At 44.5% G+C, this 23,477-nt stretch overlaps 1 protein-coding gene across 1 annotated transcript in view; it reads right to left on the bottom strand.

The window, feature by feature from the left end:
• LOC143786017 (uncharacterized) overlaps positions 1–23,477 on the bottom strand; it is a 376,109-nt gene that overhangs the window by 102,913 nt on the left and 249,719 nt on the right. The window contains exons 54-57 of the mRNA XM_077275186.1: positions 14,048–14,185; positions 12,771–12,933; positions 12,497–12,618; positions 1,851–1,991 (exon numbers count right to left, since the gene is read on the bottom strand). Of these exons, the coding sequence (XP_077131301.1) occupies positions 1,851–1,991; positions 12,497–12,618; positions 12,771–12,933; positions 14,048–14,185 (564 nt within the window). The remainder of the gene's footprint in view (positions 1–1,850; positions 1,992–12,496; positions 12,619–12,770; positions 12,934–14,047; positions 14,186–23,477) is intronic.

The following is a 23,477-nucleotide window of genomic DNA, read 5'->3' as shown; positions in this document are numbered from 1 at the left end:
AGGTCTCCTGACATCCTCTGTGCTACTGTGGCAAGGTGGCAAGGAACATCTCTCTCGCTCTCTCTCCCCTACCCGGCTGTCAAGTGCAGGTCTCCAGGAAAAATGCTTGACTCCTTCATTGACTTACATTATGCTTGGTACCCGAGTCGAGCAGGTCCGAGCGTCCTAGCTGCTCGATTTGAGTATTGAGCAACCGAGCAGTTTACTGTTCGATCATCACTAGTTATGATTCCTTGTGATATTGGAAAACCCCCTTTAAAAGTGCCTGCATCTATCAATTATCTGTCTATCTATCTTATAAATAACTGTGCTATATTTTTGAAAATGGAGATGTTTGGCTTTCGGCCGCATCACTCCACTGAAACTGCCCTAACTAAGGTCACCAATAACCTATTAACTGCCAAAGCCAAGCGACACTACTCTGTCCTTCTCCTCCTGGACCTGTCCTCTGCCTTTGACACAGTGGACCATTCCTTACTATTACAGACATTCTCATCCCTTGGCATCACTGACTTGGCCCTATCTTGGAATTGGTCATACCTAACAGACCGAACATTCAGCTTCTCCCACTCACACACCACCTCCTCACCTCGCCCCCTATCTGTCGGAGCCCCGTATGGTTCAGTCCTAGGGCCTCTGCTCTTCTCCATCTAAACCTTTGGCCTGGGACAGCTCATAGAGTTCCATGGCTTTCAGTATCATCTCTATGCCGACGACACGCAGATCTACATCTCTGGACCAGATATCACCTCCCTACTAACCAGAATCCCACAATGTCTGTCTGCCACTTCATCCTTCTTCTCTGCTAGATTTCTAAAACTTAATATGGACAAAACAGAATTCATCATCTTTCCCCCATCTCACGCAACCCCCCCAACGAACCTATCCATTACAGTAAACGGCTGCCCACTCTCCCCAGTCCCACAAGCTCGCTGCCTCGGGGTAATCCTTGACGCTGATCTCTCCTTCAAACCACATATCCGAGCCCTTTCCACTTCCTGCCGACTTCAACTTAAAAATATTTCCTGGATCCGAACATTCCTCTATCAAGAATCTGCCAAAACCCTAGTCCATGCCCTCATCATCTCTCGCCTTGACTACTGCAACCTCCTGCTATGTGGTCTCACCTCTAACACTCACACCCCTCCAATTTATTCTAAACTCTGCTGCCCGACTAATCCACCTGTCCCCCCGCTATTCTCCGGCCTCTCCCCTCTGTCAATCCCTTCACTGGCTCCCCATTGCCCAGAGACTCCAGTACAAAACCCTAACCATGACGTACAAAGCCATCCACAACCTGTCTCCTCCATACATCTGTGACCTCGTCTCCCGGTACTTACCTGCACGCAACCTCCGATCCTCACAAGATCTCCTTCTCTACTCCCCTCGTATCTCCTCTTCCCACAATCGTATACAAGATTTCTCTCGCGTATCACCCCTACTCTGGAACCCTCTACCACAACACATCAGACTCTCGTCTACCATCGAAACCTTCAAAAAGAGCCTGAAGACCCACCTCTTCCGACAGGCCTACAACCTGCAGTAACCACCGATCGACCAAACCGCTGCATGACCAGCTCTATCCTCGCCTACTGTATCCTCACCCATCCCTTGTAGATTGTGAGCCCTCGCGGGCAGGGTTCTCTCTCCTCCTGTACCAGTTATGACTTGTATTGTTTAAGATTATTGTACTTGTTTTTATTATGTATATCCCTCCTCACATGTAAAGCGCCATGGAATAAATGGCGCTATAATAATAATAAATAGTGAATTATAACTGACATAAATGAATATCACACATTTTATGATCTTTTTTTTTTTTCTTTTTACAAGTGTATATTACTATTTACCTTTTGATTATATTGGTTGTTTTTCCATTCTGATAAAGAACCCAGTTCCAGATCTTTCACAACAAAATTGAAAGGATGTGAAAAGCCGGCTCTGTAGTACAGGTATTCCTTCCCAATCTTCAGAGAGGAGGACAGATTGACCTTCAGGAGAAAACACAGGGTCTGATTTATTATTGCATTTGTGCCTTTTTGGTCTTGTTTTTGGTGTTTTTCAACTGATTTTCATTTGCACTTTTTTGAAGTTTATTTTATATGTGTCCACCTATTAATGAACCACATGTGCCATTTTGAAGACTTTGTCACAAAAGACGTCAACAAATTCCACAAGACAAAAAAAGAAGAGTGACTTGAAATAAACAGAAATGATGACTCTCACCTGTAGTGTGCATGCCTGATTTATGTGCATCATGTGCTACTATCTATGTCGCTTCTCTTGTCTGAAAATGCTGTATATCCTAGAGATCCTAAAGAGATTTCAATAAAATCTCTATCATTTGTAAGGATGCTTTTAAAGGAAATGGGGCCATAAGGAAGCAGAAAAAAATGACTTCTCAGACGTTCAGACCCGTTTGTACTTATTAGATGCTCCTTAAGGGAATCTGCCACAAGATTTTTGCCACCTCATCTGAAAACAGCATGATGTAGGCAAAGAGACTCTGAATCCAACGATGTATCACTTAATGCGTGTTCTGATACAAACTGAGTTCTTAGATGCACCACAAAGCAGAGCTGAGGGAGCAGCCATCGCCCACACCAGGCTCTGTATGTACATAGTCTGTTGAAAGTGAGCTGCTTATCTGAGGAGGTGGTGGAGTCAGCCTAGAAAGCTGTGCTAAGTAGTCTGGACAATGATAATCACCAGGTGATAAAACCTTCATTATTAGTAAACAACAGCACACAGCCTGATAAGTGGCACAATGTTGAAATCTGTGTTTTAACCCCTACCTCATGCTGTCCTGAAATTACATAGCAAACAGCTGTTGACAGATTCCTTTATAACTGGTTATTTCTGTGCGTCTTTTTGGAAAAATGGAACTGAAGAGAGGCACGAATAAACTGCATTATAGTGGTTAACTCTTTTAGAAAACACATCAAATGTTATATCAGGATATTCTGTATTAAAGCAATTGTCCATCTGTGACAGTCATGGCATACTGATATAATATGCAATAAATGCCCAATAGATGCAAGTCACAGGACTGGGAGCTGTATGCATCTCAAGAACAGAGCCCCGGCGCACACACTCGTGGAATGAAGAGTTGGAACGAAATGTGATTTATTTCTCCATCCACTTCTATGGAAGCCTCAACATTTTTTATCATACTAAGGTGAGACTCATACAGTGGGGGAAAAAAGTATTTAGTCAGCCTCCAATTGTGCAAGTTCTCCCACTTAAAAAGATGAGAGAGGCCTGTAATTGACTTCATAGGTATATCACTATGAGAGTCAAAATTGAGAAAACAAGTCCAGAAAATCACCTTGTCTGATTTGGTAAGATTTATTTAGCATATTATGGTAGAAAATAAGTACTTGGTCACCTAAAAACATGCAAGATTTCTGGCTCTCACAGACCTGTAACTTCTTCTTTAAGAGGCTCCTCTGTCCTCCATTCATTACCTGTAGTAATGGCACCTGTTTGAACTTGTTATCAGTATAAAACACACCTGTCCACAACCTCAAACAGTCACACTCCAAACTCCAATATGGTGAAGACCAAAAGAGCTGTTGAAGGACAGCAGAAAAAAAATTGTAGCCCTGCACCAGGCTGGGAAGACTGAATCTGCAATAGGCAAGCAGCTTGTTGTGATGAAATAAACTGTGGGAGCAATAATAAGAAAATAGAAGACATACAAGACCACTGATAATCTCCCTCGGTCAGGGGCTCCACGCAAGATCTCACCACGTGGGGTCAAAATGATCAAAAGAACGGTGAGCAAAAATCCCAGAACCACACGGGGGGACCTAGTGAATGACCTGCATAGAGCTGGGATCACCGTAACAAAGGCTACCATCAGTAACACACTACGCCACCAGGGACTCAGATCCTGCAGTGAAAGATGTGTCCCCTTGCTTAAGCCAGTACATGTCTGGGCCCATCTGAAGTTTTCTAGAGAGCATCTGGATTATCCAGAAGAGTATTGGAACAATGTCATATGGTCTGATGAAACCAAAGTAGAACTGTTTGGTAGAAACAAAACTCGCTGTGTTTAGAGGAGACAGAATGCTGAGTTGCATCCAAAGAACACCATACCTACTGTGAAGCATGGGGGTGGCAACATTATGCTTTGGGGCTGTTTCTCTGCAAAGGGACCTGGATGACTGATTCGTGTACATGAAAGAATGAATGGGCCCATGTATTGTGAGACTTTGAGGGCAAACCTCCTTCCATCAGCAAGGCCATTGAAGATGAAACGTGGATGGGTCAGCATGATAATGATCCCAAGCACACCACCAGGGCAATGATGGAATGGCTTCGTAAGATTCATATGGAGTGGCCTAGCCAGTCTCCAGATCTCAACCTCATAGAAAACCTTTGGAGGGAGTTGAAATTCCATGTTGCCCAGCGACAGGCCCAAAACATCACTGCTCTAGAGGAGATCTGCATGGAGGAATGGGCCAACATACCACCAACAGTGTGTGCCAAAAGAAAACAAAGGATATATAACAAAATATTGAGATGAACTTTTGTTAATGACCAAATACTTATTTTCCACCATAATTTGAAAAATAAATCTTACCAAATCAGACAAGGTGATTTTCTGGATTTTGTTTTTTGTCAATTTTGACTCTCATAGTTGTGGTCTACCTGTGATGTCAATTACAGGCCTCTCTCGTCTTTTTAAGTGGGAGAACTTGCACAATTGGTGGCTGACTAAATACTTTTTTTCCCCACTGTCATATACTCACCTATTGCTGCTCTCTATGATGTCCAGCTCCGTTCTGCTCCTCTTCTGAGCGACGTCAACCCTCTGCAGACTCTCCGGATCATGCTGTGCACTGCGTGAGCCAGATGAGACTTTTCTAATGTAAGTCTATGGAGCATCAAACCGAGGCTTTATTAGCTGTCATTGCAAAACAGACATCCGGCCTACACAGCGCCTAGAAGGAGCCAGAGTGGTGGCTGACTAAATACTTTTTTCCCCACTGTTATACATTCACACTATATATATATATATATATATATATATATATATATATATATATATATACAGTATATACATGTAATTAAAAAAAATTGAAAAAATAGATGGAAGGGCTTCTTTAAATGGAATTGTATAAACCCTTTAAAAAGGTTCTAAACTTTTGTTCTTTCGCTATCTAAATAGCAGAGACTTCATATTCTGTATCTCACTCCTCCTCTGTCCCAGCTACAGTACCTGCAGTGTTTAGATGCAATTTCTCAGCTTGGATTTATTTTCCGGTTGACATCTACCATTGGAGAAAAGTAAGGATACCCATTATATGGTAGGCCAGTCCTTCTGAAATCATCATGTACACGCCACCTTTATCTAATGTGTCTGGCCATTTTTCGAGTAAACCTTTTTCTGAACTATAGTAGGTTTAGCGTAAAAAGTTCATGGTTGGAGTTGCACATTCCCTGTATGAAATCAGATATCAAATATTTCACTGTATGTGTGAATCTAAGTCTATCTTGGGTCTATTTTGGGAATATAAAGCTGGATATCAATGATTCACCAAATACCAGAAAGATATATTAAAGGGAACGCGTCACTTGATTCATGTTGCCCAAACTAGGGGCACCATGAATCAAAACTTAGCTCCACAATTGCAGACAGGTATATCTGTCTCTGAAACACTTTCAGAGAAAATATGCTTTATGTGCACACATCCGGATTTCTTGCAGAAATTTCCTGAAGAAAACCGGAAATTTTCTGCAAGAAATCCGCAATTTTTTTTGCGTTTTTTTTCCTGTTTTTTTCGCGGTTTTTTAGCATTTTGCAAGCGAAATTAGCTTGCAGAATGCTAAAGTTTTCCAAGCGATCTGTAGCATCGCTTGGAAAACTGACAGGTTGGTCACACTTGTCAAACATAGTGTTTGACAAGTGTGACCAACTTTTTACTATAGATGCTGCCTATGCAGCATTTATAGTAAAAGATAGAATGTTTAAAAATAATTTAAAAAATAAAAAAAATGGTTATACTCACCTGCAGACAGCGGATCTCCTCAGCGGCGTCCGTTCCTATAGATGCTGTGTGTGTGCAGGACCTTCCATGACGTAGCGGTCACATGACCGGTCTCGCGACCAATCACAAGACCGCGACGTCATTGCAGGTCCTTCACACACACCATCTATAGGAACGGAAGCGGCAGCATGCACCGGAGAGGCGGGAAGACTCCGGAGGCCATCGAAGGTGAGTATATGACTATTTTTTATTTTAATTCTTTTTTTTTTTTACCAATTATATGGTGCCCAGTCCGTGGAGGAGAGTCTCCTCTCCTCCACCCTGGGTACCAACCACATATAATCTGCTTACTTCCCGCATGGTGTGCACAGCCCCGTGCGGGAAGTAAGCAGATCAATGCATTCCTAGGTGTGCGGAATCCCCGCAATTCCGCATTTTTAATGAACATGTTGCTTTTTTTTCCACGATGCGATTTTTTCGCGGAAAAAAATGCAACATTTGCACAAAAAATGCGGAATTCACTGTAAATAATAGGAGGCATATGTTAGCGTTTTTTCGCGTTTTTATCACGTTTTTATAGCGAAAAAACGCGAAAAAAACGCAAAAAATACTGAACGTGTGCACATGGCCTAAAAATCTGGCCATGGACAATAGCCCAAGATAAGCCTAGTCCGGATCTGCGCCTGACCAACTCTTCCCAGTGCCGCTGGAGATGATTGACAGGCCTCTAGAATAGTAGGGCTGTGGCACCTCTAGCAACATATCATTTTGGTATGTCACCCAATATTACATCTACAAGTAAATCAAATGGTAAAATTGGAGGGACAAAAAGTGCAAATAGGGTCTTTTCTTATAACCATGTGGTATAAAATATTATAGGTACGCTCAACTGATAGGGTTGTGGCAGTCACAACTCCTCTAGAAGCATGTAAAGTCTGCAGAAGGCTGTACCAAGGAGATACGTTGCAATAAATGAGGAACATGATGGTTCAAAGTTATTTGTGGTTTGGTATTGATGAAGAGGTTTGAAAACCTTGAAACGCGTTGATAAAAATAAACCACATTCATGTTTCACCTTCGTGTGTGATCGTATCTTTGAAGCTTGGGCAGTTCAGATTCTGAACCATCATATTCCTGATTTATGGCAAAATATTACATCCATGACTCTTGAACCAAAGGGGTTATTGTTACATGTTCCTATTAATGTCCTATTATTTTGTGATGTTTGTTCTAAACATTTCTTATTGGATAGTATTACTATACTGTATATTGATTAAAAAAAAAGAGCATTCGCCATGAGCTACGGTTAAGAACACCATGTGCGTTGGAAGCAGGTTAGCAATGGCTCACAGTTCTGCTTCTTATTGATTTTAGTAGTGCAAGAATTAAAGACTAAGAACTTTCAATCATGTTCAGTGCTGGGCTCCACCTGGACATAATGGTACACTTATAATTTGGGAAAACAAAATGTAAGAAGAGAGATAATATTCAGTGCTAGTAAACACATTTACGAAAGTGTCATTGTAGCATACTTAGAAAATAATTTTAAAATTAATTTTCCATTAATATCCCACCACATGTGTTGCGATTGAGCAACATTTATTATTGAGAACTGGACTTTCTCACAGAGAATAAATCTGCAGAGAGCAACAAATGTTTTTCTAAACTAGCCAAATGGCTGTATTTTTCCCATGAAAGGTTAATGAAAAAATTATAAATTATCATCCATAAATCTAGTATTACCGTATTCAATTCTAAACTGACTTTCCATTGCAGCTTTGTAGAAGGGGCCCTCCGTTGTTTTGGCACAGTCATTTAATTGGATTTCTTGTCGTTAAAAAGCTGAGATCCCAGCAGTTATAAGCTACTATGAGGCCATGTACAGGAGGCTTAAATAAAGTAGTGTATATGCGTGCCCTTCATCATATAGTTTGTAACTCTGAAATGTAGATACAGTTGTGAGATCTCTTCTCTAGGAAAAGGGACATAACCATTTTCATTTTAGCTTTGGTCCCCCCCACCAATATGATTCTTAGGTCTAATATGGAGTTCTCATTTTAATTCTGAAGAATTCATAGCTGAAATCTTACATCTTTCGTCTCTAGGTCATTGTCTAAGATGCTCCATCTATACGTGGGAGTGGTGAGCTGTGGGTGTGGTGAGCATGGTGTTCCATTCTTTGACATCCCAAGTGGTTAAATGTATTTTATAGTAATGTATGCTATCTGAAATCAAATCTCCCTAGGGCTGCAGTATAGCTTAGACAGGGTTAACTGTAATGGTCAGCCCAGATTGGGGAAGGGGAACTGAGAGTTGGTGTCAAGTTCAGGAAGTGTCAAGTTTAGTTAGAGTGTGGTGAAGTGATAGCAGTAGTCATATACAGTGGGCTGCTAGGGTCAAAATAAGCCTGTTACTCTGGCAGTGGATTGCCATAGAACTCTTCAATACAATTCCGTTTGTCAGCCCTGGGATCTTGAGATGAACTTGAGATAGTGTGCCTTTGGGCACACTAAGCCTGCCAAACAGCAGGGAAAGATGGACTCAGACTCTCAGAGGTGGAAGGTAATGAAATCAGGGTGCACTGCAAGTGGTGGAGAGGAGTTCCTTGTGATAGAGGAGTTAGCAAGAGGGATGCTCTACCCAGACTGAGAACTAGGACTGAAGTTATGTCAGATACCCGTGGGAAGGACTGTAACCTGCTGTGCCCAAGCCTACATGTTCCATTGTAATGACTGTAAACTGCTCAGTAAAAGTTTGACTGTTATAAAGTATTCTGTGTCCTCTGGATTGTGTGCTCCTGAGGTTCTGGAAGATGGAAGCCTGGAGCCACTGGAGGCCTATGGGCCTTAAGTAAGCAGCAGACCAGAACTGAGACACGATTTCCTGTAGGGTGCTAGAGTGTTCAGAAACAGCAGCTCCTCCACCACTACGACACTCAGACAGCTTACATGTACACCAGTTACTTAAAGTAATATGAAACTTCCTCAATGTACAGTGTTAAAGGAGCTCAGAGATGAGTAAGAAAGTGGAGGAGCTGCCCACACCCCCTTGAAGAGACTTGTGTTGTGATATAATTCATTGCATTGCATTACTAATCCTATGGGCCTTCACCAGATTAATGGACGTTGAATGTTGCTGTTATAGTGTCCTTACCAAGAAGGACTGGGCAAACTCAACCTTAAATGAGAAGATGATCCAGAACTTTGAGCTTTAAGAATACATTATATATTGTATTGTTGTGTGGTTGCCTTTGGTGTTTTACAAGTTTGGATGGCCTAGGACAGCCATCATTAAAGAAGGGGGAAATGTAAGGAAGTGGAAGTGCAGTCCACACTCATATGAAAAGACTTATGTTGTGATATACTGCATTACACTGTTATAAATGTGATTTTATCTGTTTAGTAGTATGCATGCACTTATTTGGATACAAAAAGAGTTAACAATTAAGACTAGGCCAGGATGGAAGGGGCTATGTGGACAGACTGGAGACTAATTCCTGATGGTGAGTCAGTTATAACCAAGTTCTCAGTAAAGAAAGACATAAGGTCTGACAGTTGGCAGACTGACATGTTATAGTGTGCTGTGCAAAGAGGGTGGACATCAGATAATATGTTGCAAGGACCAAAGAAACGTGAAGTGATATCGGCCTGAGACATTTGACAGATTGGAATCCAGGCCAGTGAGGCCACCTAAACAGTGCGAAACTTAACCCAGGGTAAGTAGATGTAGCTCTATGGCCGGCGCTCCTGCATGGTGTCCCCTTCTTCTTCCATGCAGAGACTCCGCCTTTCTCAGCATCCCAATGCCCAGTTCCTTGTACTATGCCCGCTTCATGCTATGCTGAGGATGGCTTGATGGAGAAATGCATCCTAGTCATGAAGATGGTGAGATGTGTCACTTTTTTTCTAGTTTACAGAAAATAGACAGAATTAGTGGTCCTGAAAAGAAGTCGTGGAAGTCCATGAAGAGGTGTCTGCCTTTAACTTCTCTGCAGAGAGTCCTCGCAGGCTTGGAGAAGAGGGGGCATAAGGAAGGGTACTGTCACGCTACGGCCGGCTCCCCTGCATAGTGTCCCCTTCTCACTTCATGTAGGGATGCCGGCTTACTCACTGCCCTGGTTCTGTGATGTGGTTTCCGGAGTTGCTTGTTTTTTGCTCTGTACTGAGTCCCGAGGTATGCCTAGAGTGCACGCTGCCCTGCTCTAAAAGGGACAGCTCGCATATAGTAAAATGCTCTTAGTCTGTTGCTGAGAGGAATTTAGTGTAATGATGTCCACCTGCAAGATGGCTCCCAGCCAATTGCTGGGTATCATCCCCTATAAAAGACTCCCTCTCCCTTAGGGAATCACCAAGCAATGAGTTTAGTCATTAGGTAGTGTGGTGTTCTGCCACTGCAGTTGTGAGGTCCCTTGGTCCCGATGTGGCCACTGTCCTGAACCTGTATCCCTGGTCTTGGTGTAGCTAGTGTCCTGAACCTGTATCCCTGGTACTGGTGCGGCCAATTTATTGAATGCAAATCCCTGGTCCTGGTGTGGTCAGTCAGTGTCCTGTACCAGAATCATTAGTCCCGATGTGACCAAAGTCCTGAACCTGAATGGTCCTAGTGCAGCCAGTGTCTGGAACCTGAAACCCTGGTCCCAGTGTGACAAGTGTCCTGAATCTGAATCTTTGGTCCTGATGCGGCCAGAGTACTGTACCTTGTCCTCTGGTCCCAGTGTGGCCAGTGTCTGAAAATTGTCCCTTGGTCCCGGTGAGGCATGTCTTGAATCCTAAGTCCCCTGGTCCAAATGTGGCCAGAGCCTAAACATTGTCCCCTGGTCCGTGTGCAACCTGTCCCTGATTCAGTATCCTAGACTGGTGTGTCTGAACATAGCCCTAGTCTGTGTCAGCGAACCTGGCCCCTAGAGTCAGCAGCTGCAATACCGGAATCTGCCTAGGAGTGGCACCTGCGGATACCTGCAGACCAGTCTGTCTCCATCATCAGGAGCTACAGTGAACACCAGGATGCCAATTAGCTACGCCCCTTCCTAAGCAGGCCCAGCGCTGTGGCACAGTGGGTCCACAAATCCACTTGCGCCATCGTTGGCCGCAACAGTAGAAAGTCCACTCAAAGGGGATTGAATGAGAAGGAATTGTATCAATAGGACTTTAGTGAACAGTTATCTATATTGAAAAATAACTCAATTGTGTGTATTGAAAGGAAGCAATGGTCACCGTATTGGAGCTCTCCTTCAGAGAACAGTGGACTTTCAAGGTTCTATTGAGGAGTTGGACTGACGCACCTCAAGTGAAAGGGTCCTCATTAGTCAGTTGGGAACTAAGAGAAGCTGGGAGCGGCCACAGCGTTACAACTCAACCTTTGCAACCCTCTCAGAGAAAGTCTCCCATAATCGTTTGCTGGATTGTCATGACATCCAAGATCGTGAAGTGCAAGAGAAATTTAAGTGTTATTAAATGTAACTGAGAAGTGCCCATGTCTACTTAATGCAGCAGAAACATTTGTAAAGAAACTAGCCTGTTATCTGATGTACATAGGTCTTATCGAGTTCATGTTCAGCAAAAACAAGTTTAATGTTGGATTTTAGTCTCCCTAAATTCATTCTCTAACATCTGGTCGTGGCCTGCCCTATCTAGCAGCACCATGCAGTCTGCAGACTTTGGTCTTCCTCAATTCATTCTCTAACATCTGGTCCTGGCCTGCTCTATCTAGCAGCACCATGCAGTCTGCAGACTTTGGTCTCCCTCAATTCATTCTCTAACATCTGGTCCTGGCCTGCCCTATCTAGCAGCACCATGCAGTCTGCAGACTTTGGTCTCCCTCAATTCGTTCTCTAACATCTGGTCCTGGCCTGCCCTATCTAGCAGCACCATGCAGTCTGCAGACTTTAGTCTCCCTCAATTCATTCTCTAACATCTGGTCCTGGCCTGCCCTATCTAGCAGCACCATGCAGTCTGCAGACTTTGGTCTCCCTCAATTCATTCTCTAACATCTGGTCCTGGCCTGCCCTATCTGGCAGCACCATGCAGTCTGCAGACTTTGGTCTTCCTCAATTCATTCTCTAACATCTCGTGCTGGCCTGCCTTATCTATCAGCACCATGCAGTCTACAGAGGTGTATTGTTACAAGTTACAAGAAGAACACACACACAGCCAGGACCACCATTTTCATGTAGCGTGCCGGTGCATGGAAGATGAATACCTCGCCCACGGCTACCGCGCCGCACCATGTTACAGCTGCGTCTGTCAACATGCTGATCCTTCAGTACAAATTAATTCTACATGTCAAGTAGAATGGATACACACTGTAAATTAATTGTGTGAATTTTAATGCTTTCTTCAACCCTCAACAGGAAAATGGTCATAGTGTACTTACCTTCTGTACAGGGGCTGTTCCAGCAATGTCAGCACCGCGTCTTCTGGGGGTCGACATTGACTCTTTGTGTATGGTGTTGCATTCTTTTACATTTGCTTAGATATATAAATAAAGAGACAAATAATCACCTGGTTTTTATTGTTCCAACCAAAGGTGATATGATCTTGATGATTATGAGCTGAGTGCTCTATACTGATACTGACGTTTGCCTGGCACAAAGCTGCAAGGAAAAGAGTCTGAGAAAATTCCCCTGCAACACAAGAATAGTTGATATCAAGAGTCAGTACACTATTTTCATTCTGAATTTCAATTGTAAATGAAGTAGGGAATGCTTTTTTTCTATCACGCATTAACAACAATGGTGTGTCCTGTAGCCCACTTTCTCCTGTATACTAATCTCACCTGTTATCTCATGTCCTCCAGATAATTTTGGAAACTGCCCAGAGTAAGATGCAGCCAGTTTCAATTCTTTTCTGCCCCAAATGGTTTCATGCTCAATCGCAACTCTTCTATGTTTTTTTTCATACATCGTCCTCATTTCTATTAATGTTGGAAGGTTCTTCAACTGGAAAAGTACAAACATCTGTGTTACATAATTAGGTAAAAGTTTATTATTATTATTATTATTATTATTATTATACATTTTTAGAGCGCCATTTATTCCATGGCGCTTTACATGTGAATACGGGGCAAATATAGACAAATACATTAAACATGAGCAAAAAACAAGGCACACGGGTACATAAGGAGGGAGGACCCTCCCCACGAGGGCTCACAGTCTGCAGGGGATGGGTGATGAAACACTAGGAGAGGGTAGGGCAGGTTGTGCGGCGGTTCAGTAAGTTCAGGATCTCTGCAGGCTGTAGGCTTGTCGGAAGAGGTGAGTCTTCAGGTTCTTTTTGAAGGTTTCTATGGTAGGCGAGAGTCTAATGTGTTGGGGTAGAGAGTTCCAGAGTATGGGGGAAGCACGGGAGAAGTCTTGGATGCGGTTGTGGGAAGAAGAGATGAGAGGGGAGTAGAGAAGGAGGTCTTGAGAGATCAGAGGTTGCGTGTAGGTAGGTATCGGGAGACCATGTCACAGATGTATGGAGGAGACAGGTTGTGGATGGCTTTGTATGTCATTGTGAGGGTTTTGAACTGGAGTCTCTGGGCGATAGGAAGCCAGTGAAGGGCTTGACATAGAGGAGAGGCTGGGGAATAGCGGGGAGACAGGTAGATTAGTCGGGCAGCAGAGTGTAGGATGGATTGGAGTGGTGCCAGAGTGCTAGAGGGGAGTCTAGAGAGTAGGAGGTTGCAGTAGTCGAGGCGGGAGATGATAAGGGCATGCACTAGTGTTTTTGCGGTGTCGCGGTCAAGAAATGCGCGGATCCGGGAAATATTTTTGAGTTTGAGATGGCAGAAGGAGGCAAGGGCTTTGATATGTGGCTTGAAAGAGAGGGCAGAGTCGAGGATCACCCCGAGGCACCATGCGTGTGGGGCTGGGGAGTTTTACAGCTGAATCAATCATTGAAACCATTTCCTAAAGATTTTTATTTTGACTCTACACAGTTGACAATTTAGCTTATTTTAGGAGCAGAGAGAAGACAAATTATTCTATAAATTATATACTGCCTGATAAAACCACATGGGAAGAGCTTGTATTTGCCGGATTAGAAATATTCCAGATTACCAGTACCAACCTGTACTAAAGAATGCCTAAATTGTAGAATGTTTAAACATGTGTCTTCCATAAAAAGTATCTTTGATGAGAAATTAATTTCTTTTTCATCCATCTTGATATACAGTTTTCCTTCTGTTTCATTTGTAGTGTAGGTGACCTACAAAATTAATATATTCAATGTTTTGAAACAATATGATAGATATATATTTTCTGAATTAATAAAAAACACAACTTCAATAATCTACAGTGAATGTTTACAATTATTTCTGTCTTTCCAAGAATAACTTACAACAGTCTATGACAAAAACAATTCACAGCATCACAAAACATTGGCCATCCGGTTTTACTTCTGTCAGCAGGTCATGAAACAATTTGCTAAAGTAACTGTAATGGTTTCATACGTTTGCCCACACAGGTATGCAAAATTTGGTTTTATGAAAATTGTTTCAAATCCAATGACTGATTCTTTATGGTTTCGTAAACTCTGATTTAAAAAAAAAAAACACTTTCATTTTTAACTATCACTTATGGATTTTGCACAAAACGCGTGTGAAATTACATACAAGCAAAATAAAACAAGATAAGTATTGTAGCTAAAAATGTACACAATATTATATCAAAAAGTTTATTGAACATTCATTATGCAACTTTATTGGAAATTCATTCTTGCACCTTTTTCTTTTCTCTTGAAAGCTTCTCTTGATACCTTTTCTCTTATAGAAGACCTGCGGATCTCCCCTGTGAAGCATCATGTTCACGTTCCATTACCTTGGTATTGTTGTTCCATCTCTTTGATATCCTGATTAAATATTTCTCCATGCTCCTCTCTACCAACACCAAAGTTTTCAGGAAAGCAGTCCAAATGGGAATGTAAAAAATGTAACTTCAAATTCATAAGACAACCCAAGGCTTTAAAATGTTTCAGCATGTTCTGCACGATTCGCTTAAAGAAGTTGTCCACTACTTGGACAACTTCTTCTCATACCCCTCGCTTGGCCCCCATTAAATAATAAAGCTTATACTCACCTTCCGTGCTGGCACCGTTCCCACTGTGTCGGGGATTGCGGTCTCGGAGCTCTCATGATGTTTTTGTGACACACGATGCTGGCACTCAATCAGAGCTGGCGTCACTGTACCTGCCTCCTGTCGAATTGAGCAGGAATAGGAAGTTCAAGATCAGCTGCAGGCCAGACTTCCTCTTCATGTTCGATTTGTCCGAAGGCGGAGACAGTGACGCTGGAGCTGATTGAGTGCCAGCGTCACATGTCACAACAACTGCAAAAGAGCCCTGGAACTGCAAGCGTTAACACCGCGGGAACAGCGCTAGCACAGGAGGTGAGTATAGGCTTTATTATTTTATGGGGGCCAAACATTTTGATCAAGAACTGGTTGTCCAAGTAGTGGACAACCCCTTTAAATTTTAGATCTTTGTTGAAATCTAGAAATTTCTCCACAAGTTCTTTAAAAGAATCCCAATCTCTTTTCTCAACAGCTTTAATTTTTGTTTCAAACACGTCATCCTTCATGAGTTTCTGTCGCAGAGGAGGAGATGCATCTGGAGCCGGGAGCAGGTAAGAGGTCTTTGAGCTGAAGGTACATGGGACACCCTGGGGTGAGGAGCTCAATGTACAGAAGTGTCAGCCCAGTATGGAAAAAGGGGCCGCATGGGGTGGGATGCCTATGGAAAAGGGGGCCGCATGAGGTGGGATGCCTAAAGAAAAGGGGGTTGCATGGGGTGCGATGCCTATGGAAAAGGAGACTGCATGGGGTGGGATGCCTATGGAAAAGGAGGCTGCATGGGGTGGGATGCCTATGGAAAAGGGGGTCATGTGAGGTGCGATGCCTATGGAAAAGGGGGTTGCATGGGGTGGGATGCCTATGGAAAAGGAGACTGCATGGGGTGGGATGCCTATAGAAAAAGGGGAAAAGGGGGTTGCATGGGGTGGGATGCCTATGGATAAGGAGACTGCATGGGGTGGGATGCCTATGGAAAAGGAGGCTGCATGGGGTGGGATGCCTATGTAAAAGGGGGTCATGTGAGGTGGGATGCCTATGGAAAAGGGCCATATGGGGTGGGATGCCTATGGAAAAACAGCCTATGGAAAAACAGGTAGCATGGCGTGGGATGTCTAGAGAAAAATAGGCATTGTGGGGTGGGATGACTATAGAAAAATGGTTAGCGTGGGGTGGGGTCCCTATAGGAAAGGGGCAGAGTGGGGTGGGATGACTGAAAAAGGGGAAAGTGGAGTGGGATCACTATGAAGAAGGGGCAGCGTGGCATCAGTGGAGAAGGGGCAGCATGGAGTGGGATGATTGAAAAAGGGGCAGCATGGGTTGGGATCATTATGGAGAAGAGGCAGTGTGGGCAGAATCACGATACAGAAGGGGCAGCGTGGGTGGGATCACCTCAGCAGTGCCACAGGCTGATCGCTTCCATGCCACACCGCATTGACGCAGTAAATTATGTAAAAAGAACACCGACCAAGTACTGAGTGCATTTACTGAACCCTGTCCTAAAAGATGGAAGAACAGAGCTATTGAAGCTGGAACTGGAAAAGAAAGATGCCCAGATAAAGCATCTGAAAAGCAGCATTTCACAATGGGAGGCTAAATACAAGGAAGTTAAGGTACCGTCACACTAAGCGACGCTGCAGCGATACAGACAACGATGCCGATCGCTGCAGCGTCGCTGTTTGGTCGCTGGAGAGCTGTCACACAGACCGCTCTCCAGCGACCAACGAAGCCGAGGTCCCTGGGTAACCAGCCCTAACAGCAGAGCGGTGACGTCACCGCTGTGCTGTGCTTTCACTTTACGGCCGGCGCTCAGTCAGTGCAGGAAGCGGACGGCGGGGGACGCAAAGGTGAGCATGTACTGTTTGTTTTTTTATATTTTACACTGGTAACCAGGGTAAACATCGGGTTACTAAGCGCGGCCCTGTGCTTAGTAACCTGATATTTACCCTGGTTACCACTGTAAAACATCGCTGGTATCGTTGCTTTTGCTGTCAAACACAATGATACACGCCGATCTGACGACCAAATAAAGTTCTGAACTTTAATCAACGACCAGCGATATCACAGCAGGATCCTGATCGCTGCTGCGTGTCAAACACAACGATATCGCTAGCCAGGACGCTGCAACGTCACGGATCGCTAGCGATATCGTTTAGTGTGACGGTCAGGCGCGGGCTGGGCCGGGTGGCAAAGGGGCGTGTGCCCCCCGGGCCGGTCACTTAGCAGCGATTCGGGCTGCTGGTGGCCGGCGCTGTTCTCTATGCCCGGCCAGCTGCATCATCACACTCACAGTGGAGCTGACACGCCCCCTCCTGCTCCCTGTGTGCGGCCTCCTGAAGAGGGAACATGGCTGCATTTAGGCTACGTTCACATTTGCGGTCAGCGCCGCAGCGTCGGGCGCCGCAGCGGCGCCGCATGCGTCATGCGCCCCTATATTTAACATGGGGGCGCATGGACATGCGTTGTGCTGCGTTTAGCGCCGCATGGCCGCAAGCGTTGGACGCAAGAAACGCATCAAGTTGCATTTTTTTTGCGTCCAACTTTCGGCCAAAAACGACGCATGCGGCGCAAAACGCAGCGTTTTAGCGTGCGTTTTGCCGCGTTTTTGTTTGCGTTGTGCGCTGCGGCGCCGACGCTGCGGCGCACAACGCAAATGTGAACGTAGCCTTACCTGCAGGAGAGGATCTGGTGGATGACTCAGACATCAGGGGGAGCTTCAGCTCTGTGTGCGGTGAGGAGATGGACGCTGCTGCTCACCTCCCGATAAGTCCAGGGCCGTGTGTGTCCCTGTATTGTATTAGCGGGCGCTCTGCTGATGCTCACAGATTTATTGCAGGAGTCTGAACTTTCAGGGTCACCCTGTCAGTGCCAGGTCATCGGCTCCAGGAAAGTTCAGTCTCCTGCAATAAATCTCCCTATACTGATAGTGACCAGAGACTGTCTACAGAATCCAGCACTGGAGTGATCACGCCTGAACCTGGTGACTGGACATCACATGCTGTATACATGGCCCTGTATATATACAGTGCATGTATGTCCAGGGCCAGGTGCAGGATGGATCCATCCAGTGTATATAATGTTGTGTATCTGTGCCCATAGTATACAACTATCTGGGGCCTGGAGCCTGGAGCACTCTGAGCTACAAAATGGGTCGCCTGCCCCTCAAATCCTCTGCACAGGCCTTTGTGCGCACTCTCTCGGTGCCCACGCTGACCAAGGCCATGGCAGCCCTCATTCGTGCTTGCGTATGTAGCTGCGGCCTTTGTCAGTGAGGGAAAACAGGAAAGCGCACGCACCTGGACCTGTGCAGAAGATTGAAAAGGCCGCCACTGCGTGCACAGACGCCCGAGCCTCACTGTGTCTGATGCTAGCCAGGACCAGTGTAAGAGAACAGCGCTCTCCTCACCAATCCCCGGCCGGCATCCGATCCATTATATAGGTGATACTGCAGCTGATGTGTATATACGTTATATAAGTGATACTGCTGTATATATACTGGAACTATACACTGCAATCATAGTATCACCTATATATTGTATATGCAGCATTTGCAGTTTGACCTGTCTAATGTATATTGACTGTTGTATATACAGTATATAAGTGATACTGCCATTATATACCGCAGTAGCAGTATCACCTATATAATGTATGTACAGCAGTCTATCAGTCTATACACATTACATAGGTGAAACTGCGACTACGGTATGTACGTTATATAGGTTATACCACTGTGTAATATACTGCGACCGCTGTGTATAGCCCATATAGGCCAGCCGCAGTGTGTGTGTATGCATATATACACACACACACACACACTCTCTGTAGCTGCCCTATATGGGCTATACACAGCGGACGCAGTATATTACAGTGGTATAACCTATATAATGTACATACCATAGTCGCAGTTTCACCTATGTAATGTGTGTGAGTGTATGAGTGTGTGTCTATGTATGTGTGTGTGTGTATATTATACCCATACATACACAGACACACACCACTCTGATTAATCGTGAAAAAAGTGCGGACTCTTTATTGGCCCAAATGGCAATGTTTCGGATCAATAACAGAGCATTTCTCTGATATGGAACTGAAATGTTGCCACATGGGCCAATAAAGCGTCCACTGCTTTAAGGGATTGTCTCCCACTAGGACAACCTCTTCTTAAACTAAAGCCTATACTCACCTCCTTTGCCAGCGCCGTTCCCACAGTGGCTGTGATGTGTTGTGACACGTGATGCCCGGCGCCAATCAGCGCTGGTGTCACTGTCTCTGCCTTCAGACAAACTGAACATGAAGAGGAAGTCCAGGATGAGCTGCTTGATCCTGGACGCTGGCACGGGAGGCAAGTGTAGGCTTTATAATTTTATCAGGGCCAAACATTTAGGGGTTGTCCTAGTAGCGGACAACCCCTTAAAGATTTGGTGCTGCTCAGTTATGATATATATATATTGCCTGCGTGGTGTAAATCTGTAAATCTAAGTATCTGTATATATACACTGCAAAGTACCACTCCTCCTGTCCTGTATATATATACACTACACAGTACCACTCCTCCTGTCCTGTATATATATACACTGCACAATACTCCTCCTCCTGTCCTGTATATACACACTGCACAGTACCACTCCTCCTGTCCTGTATATATACACTGCACAGTACCGCTCCTCCTGTATATATACACTGCACAGTACCCTCCACCTGTCCTGTATATATACACTGCACAGTACCACTCCTCCTGTCCTGTATATATACACTGCACAGTACCGCTCCTCCTGTATATATACACTGCACAGTACCACTCCTCCTGTCCTGTATATATACACTGCACAGTACCGCTCCTCCTGTATATATACACTGCACAGTACCACTCCTCCTGTCCTGTATATATACACTGCACAGTACCACTCCTGTCCTGTATATACACACTGCACAGTTCCACTCCTCCTGTCCTGTATATACACACTGCACAGTTCCACTCCTCCTGTCCTGTATATATACACTGCACAGTACCACTCCTCCTGTCCTGTATATATACACTGCACAGTACCACTCCTGTCCTGTATATATACACTGCACAGTACCACTCCTCCTGTCCTGTATATATACACTGCACAGTACCACTCCTCCTGTCCTGTATATATACACTGCACAGTACCACTCCTCCTGTCCTGTATATATACACTGTACAGTACCACTCCTCCTGTCCTGTATATATACACTGCACAGTACCACTCCTCCTGTCCTGTATATATACACTGTACAGTTCCACTCCTCCTGTCCTGTATATATACACTGCACAGTACCACTCCTCCTGTCCTGTATATATACACTGTACAGTACCACTCCTCCTGTCCTGTATATATACACTGTACAGTACCACTCCTCCTGTCCTGTATATATACACTGCACAGTACCACTCCTCCTGTCCTGTATATATAGACTGCACAGTACCACTCCTCCTGTCCTGTATATACACACTGCACAGTACCACTCCTCCTGTCCTGTATATACACACTGCACAGTTCCACTCCTCCTGTCCTGTATATACACACTGCACAGTTCCACTCCTCCTGTCCTGTATATATACACTGTACAGTACCACTCCTCCTGTCCTGTATATATACACTGCACAGTACCACTCCTCCTGTCCTGTATATATACACTGCACAGTACCACTCCTCCTGTCCTGTATATATACACTGCACAGTACCACTCCTCCTGTCCTGTATATATACACTGTACAGTACCACTCCTCCTGTCCTGTATATATACACTGCAAAGTACCACTCCTCCTGTCCTGTATATATACACTGCACAGTACCACTCCTCCTGTCCTGTATATATACACTGTACAGTACCACTCCTCCTGTCCTGTATATATACACTGCACAGTACCACTTCTCCTGTCCTGTATATATACACTGCACAGTACCACTCCTCCTGTCCTGTATATATACACTGTACAGAACCACTCCTCCTGTCCTGTATATATACACTGCACAGTACCGCTCCTCCTGTCCTGTATATATACACTGTACAGTACCACTCCTCCTGTCCTGTATATATACACTGTACAGTACCACTCCTCCTGTCCTGTATATATACACTGTACAGTACCGCTCCTCCTGTCCTGTATATATACACTGCACAGTACCACTCCTCCTGTCCTGTATATACACTGCACAGTACCACTCCTCCTGCCCTGTATATATACACTGCACAGTACCACTCCTCCTGTCCTGTATATATACACTGTACAGTACCACTCCTCCTGTCCTGTATATATACACTGTACAGTACCACTTCTCCTGTCCTGTGTATATACACTGTACAGTACCACTGCTCCTGTCCTGTATATATACACTGTACAGTACCACTTCTCCTGTCCTGTATATATACACTGTACAGTACCACTCCTCCTGTCCTGTATATATACACTGTACAGTACCACTTCTCCTGTCCTGTATATATACACTGTACAGTACCACTTCTCCTGTCCTGTATATATACACTGCAAAGTACCACTCCTCCTGTCCTGTATATATACACTGCACAGTACCACTCCTCCTGTCCTGTATATATACACTGTACAGTACCACTCCTCCTGTCCTGTATATATACACTGCACAGTACCGCTCCTCCTGTCCTGTATATATACACTGTACAGTACCACTCCTCCTGTCCTGTATATATACACTGTACAGTACCACTCCTCCTGTCCTGTATATATACACTGTACAGTACCGCTCCTCCTGTCCTGTATATATACACTGCACAGTACCACTCCTCCTGTCCTGTATATACACTGCACAGTACCACTCCTCCTGCCCTGTATATATACACTGCACAGTACCACTCCTCCTGTCCTGTATATATACACTGTACAGTACCACTCCTCCTGTCCTGTATATATACACTGTACAGTACCACTCCTCCTGTCCTGTATATATACACTGCACAGTACCACTCCTCCTGTCCTGTATATATACACTGTACAGTACCACTCCTCCTGTCCTGTATATATACACTGCAAAGTACCACTCCTCCTGTCCTGTATATATACACTGCACAGTACCACTCCTCCTGTCCTGTATATATACACTGTACAGTACCACTCCTCCTGTCCTGTATATATACACTGCACAGTACCACTTCTCCTGTCCTGTATATATACACTGCACAGTACCACTCCTCCTGTCCTGTATATATACACTGTACAGTACCACTCCTCCTGTCCTGTATATATACACTGCACAGTACCGCTCCTCCTGTCCTGTATATATACACTGTACAGTACCACTCCTCCTGTCCTGTATATATACACTGTACAGTACCACTCCTCCTGTCCTGTATATATACACTGTACAGTACCGCTCCTCCTGTCCTGTATATATACACTGCACAGTACCACTCCTCCTGTCCTGTATATACACTGCACAGTACCACTCCTCCTGCCCTGTATATATACACTGCACAGTACCACTCCTCCTGTCCTGTATATATACACTGTACAGTACCACTCCTCCTGTCCTGTATATATACACTGTACAGTACCACTCCTCCTGTCCTGTATATATACACTGCAAAGTACCACTCCTCCTGTCCTGTATATATACACTGCACAGTACCACTCCTCCTGTCCTGTATATATACACTGTACAGTACCACTTCTCCTGTCCTGTGTATATACACTGTACAGTACCACTGCTCCTGTCCTGTATATATACACTGTACAGTACCACTTCTCCTGTCCTGTATATATACACTGTACAGTACCACTCCTCCTGTCCTGTATATATACACTGTACAGTACCACTTCTCCTGTCCTGTATATATACACTGTACAGTACCACTTCTCCTGTCCTGTGTATATACACTGTACAGTACCACTGCTCCTGTCCTGTTCTTGGAGAGGCGACATTGGTCTTTGGGAGGGTTAATATTGGTTTATATTGGAAAACCCATTTAAATGGATTATGCCAAGTAATCCCCATTCCCGAGAGCTTTGTAGTCGCTGGAGTCTGACCGCTGGGACCCCCATGATCTCGAGAACAGGCGCTCTATAGAGGTGGTCGATCATGCGCACTGCTGCGGCATTTACACGTGGCTCTTCAACTAACGCCTTTAAGAGGACTGTTGAAGGGCACAACACAATAAAGCAAAATCCACTGATCGGGTGTGGGGGGAGTTTTATAGTTTGTGGGGTTTGTGTTTCAGGGGTGCTTTTTAGTCCCAGTCCGGCCCTGGACAGCTCTGCAGGGAGGCTGCCATACTTTGTACTGGTTTTACTCCCTGCATATTGTGGGGCAGCTGAAGGGTTCAGGTAGCAGTATCATCACCCTGTGTTGTTCTGTAGCCCACATCCCCACACTGACTATATACAGTGGGCAACTAAGGAGTAGACAGCAGTTCCTTATGAATAGTAAGGTCAGTGG

Source organism: Ranitomeya variabilis, chromosome 7 (assembly GCF_051348905.1).
Source record: "Ranitomeya variabilis isolate aRanVar5 chromosome 7, aRanVar5.hap1, whole genome shotgun sequence".
Lineage (NCBI taxonomy): Eukaryota > Metazoa > Chordata > Amphibia > Anura > Dendrobatidae > Ranitomeya > Ranitomeya variabilis.
Note: the sequence above shows the minus strand (reverse complement) of the source record. Positions and strands in the feature narration are given on the sequence as shown.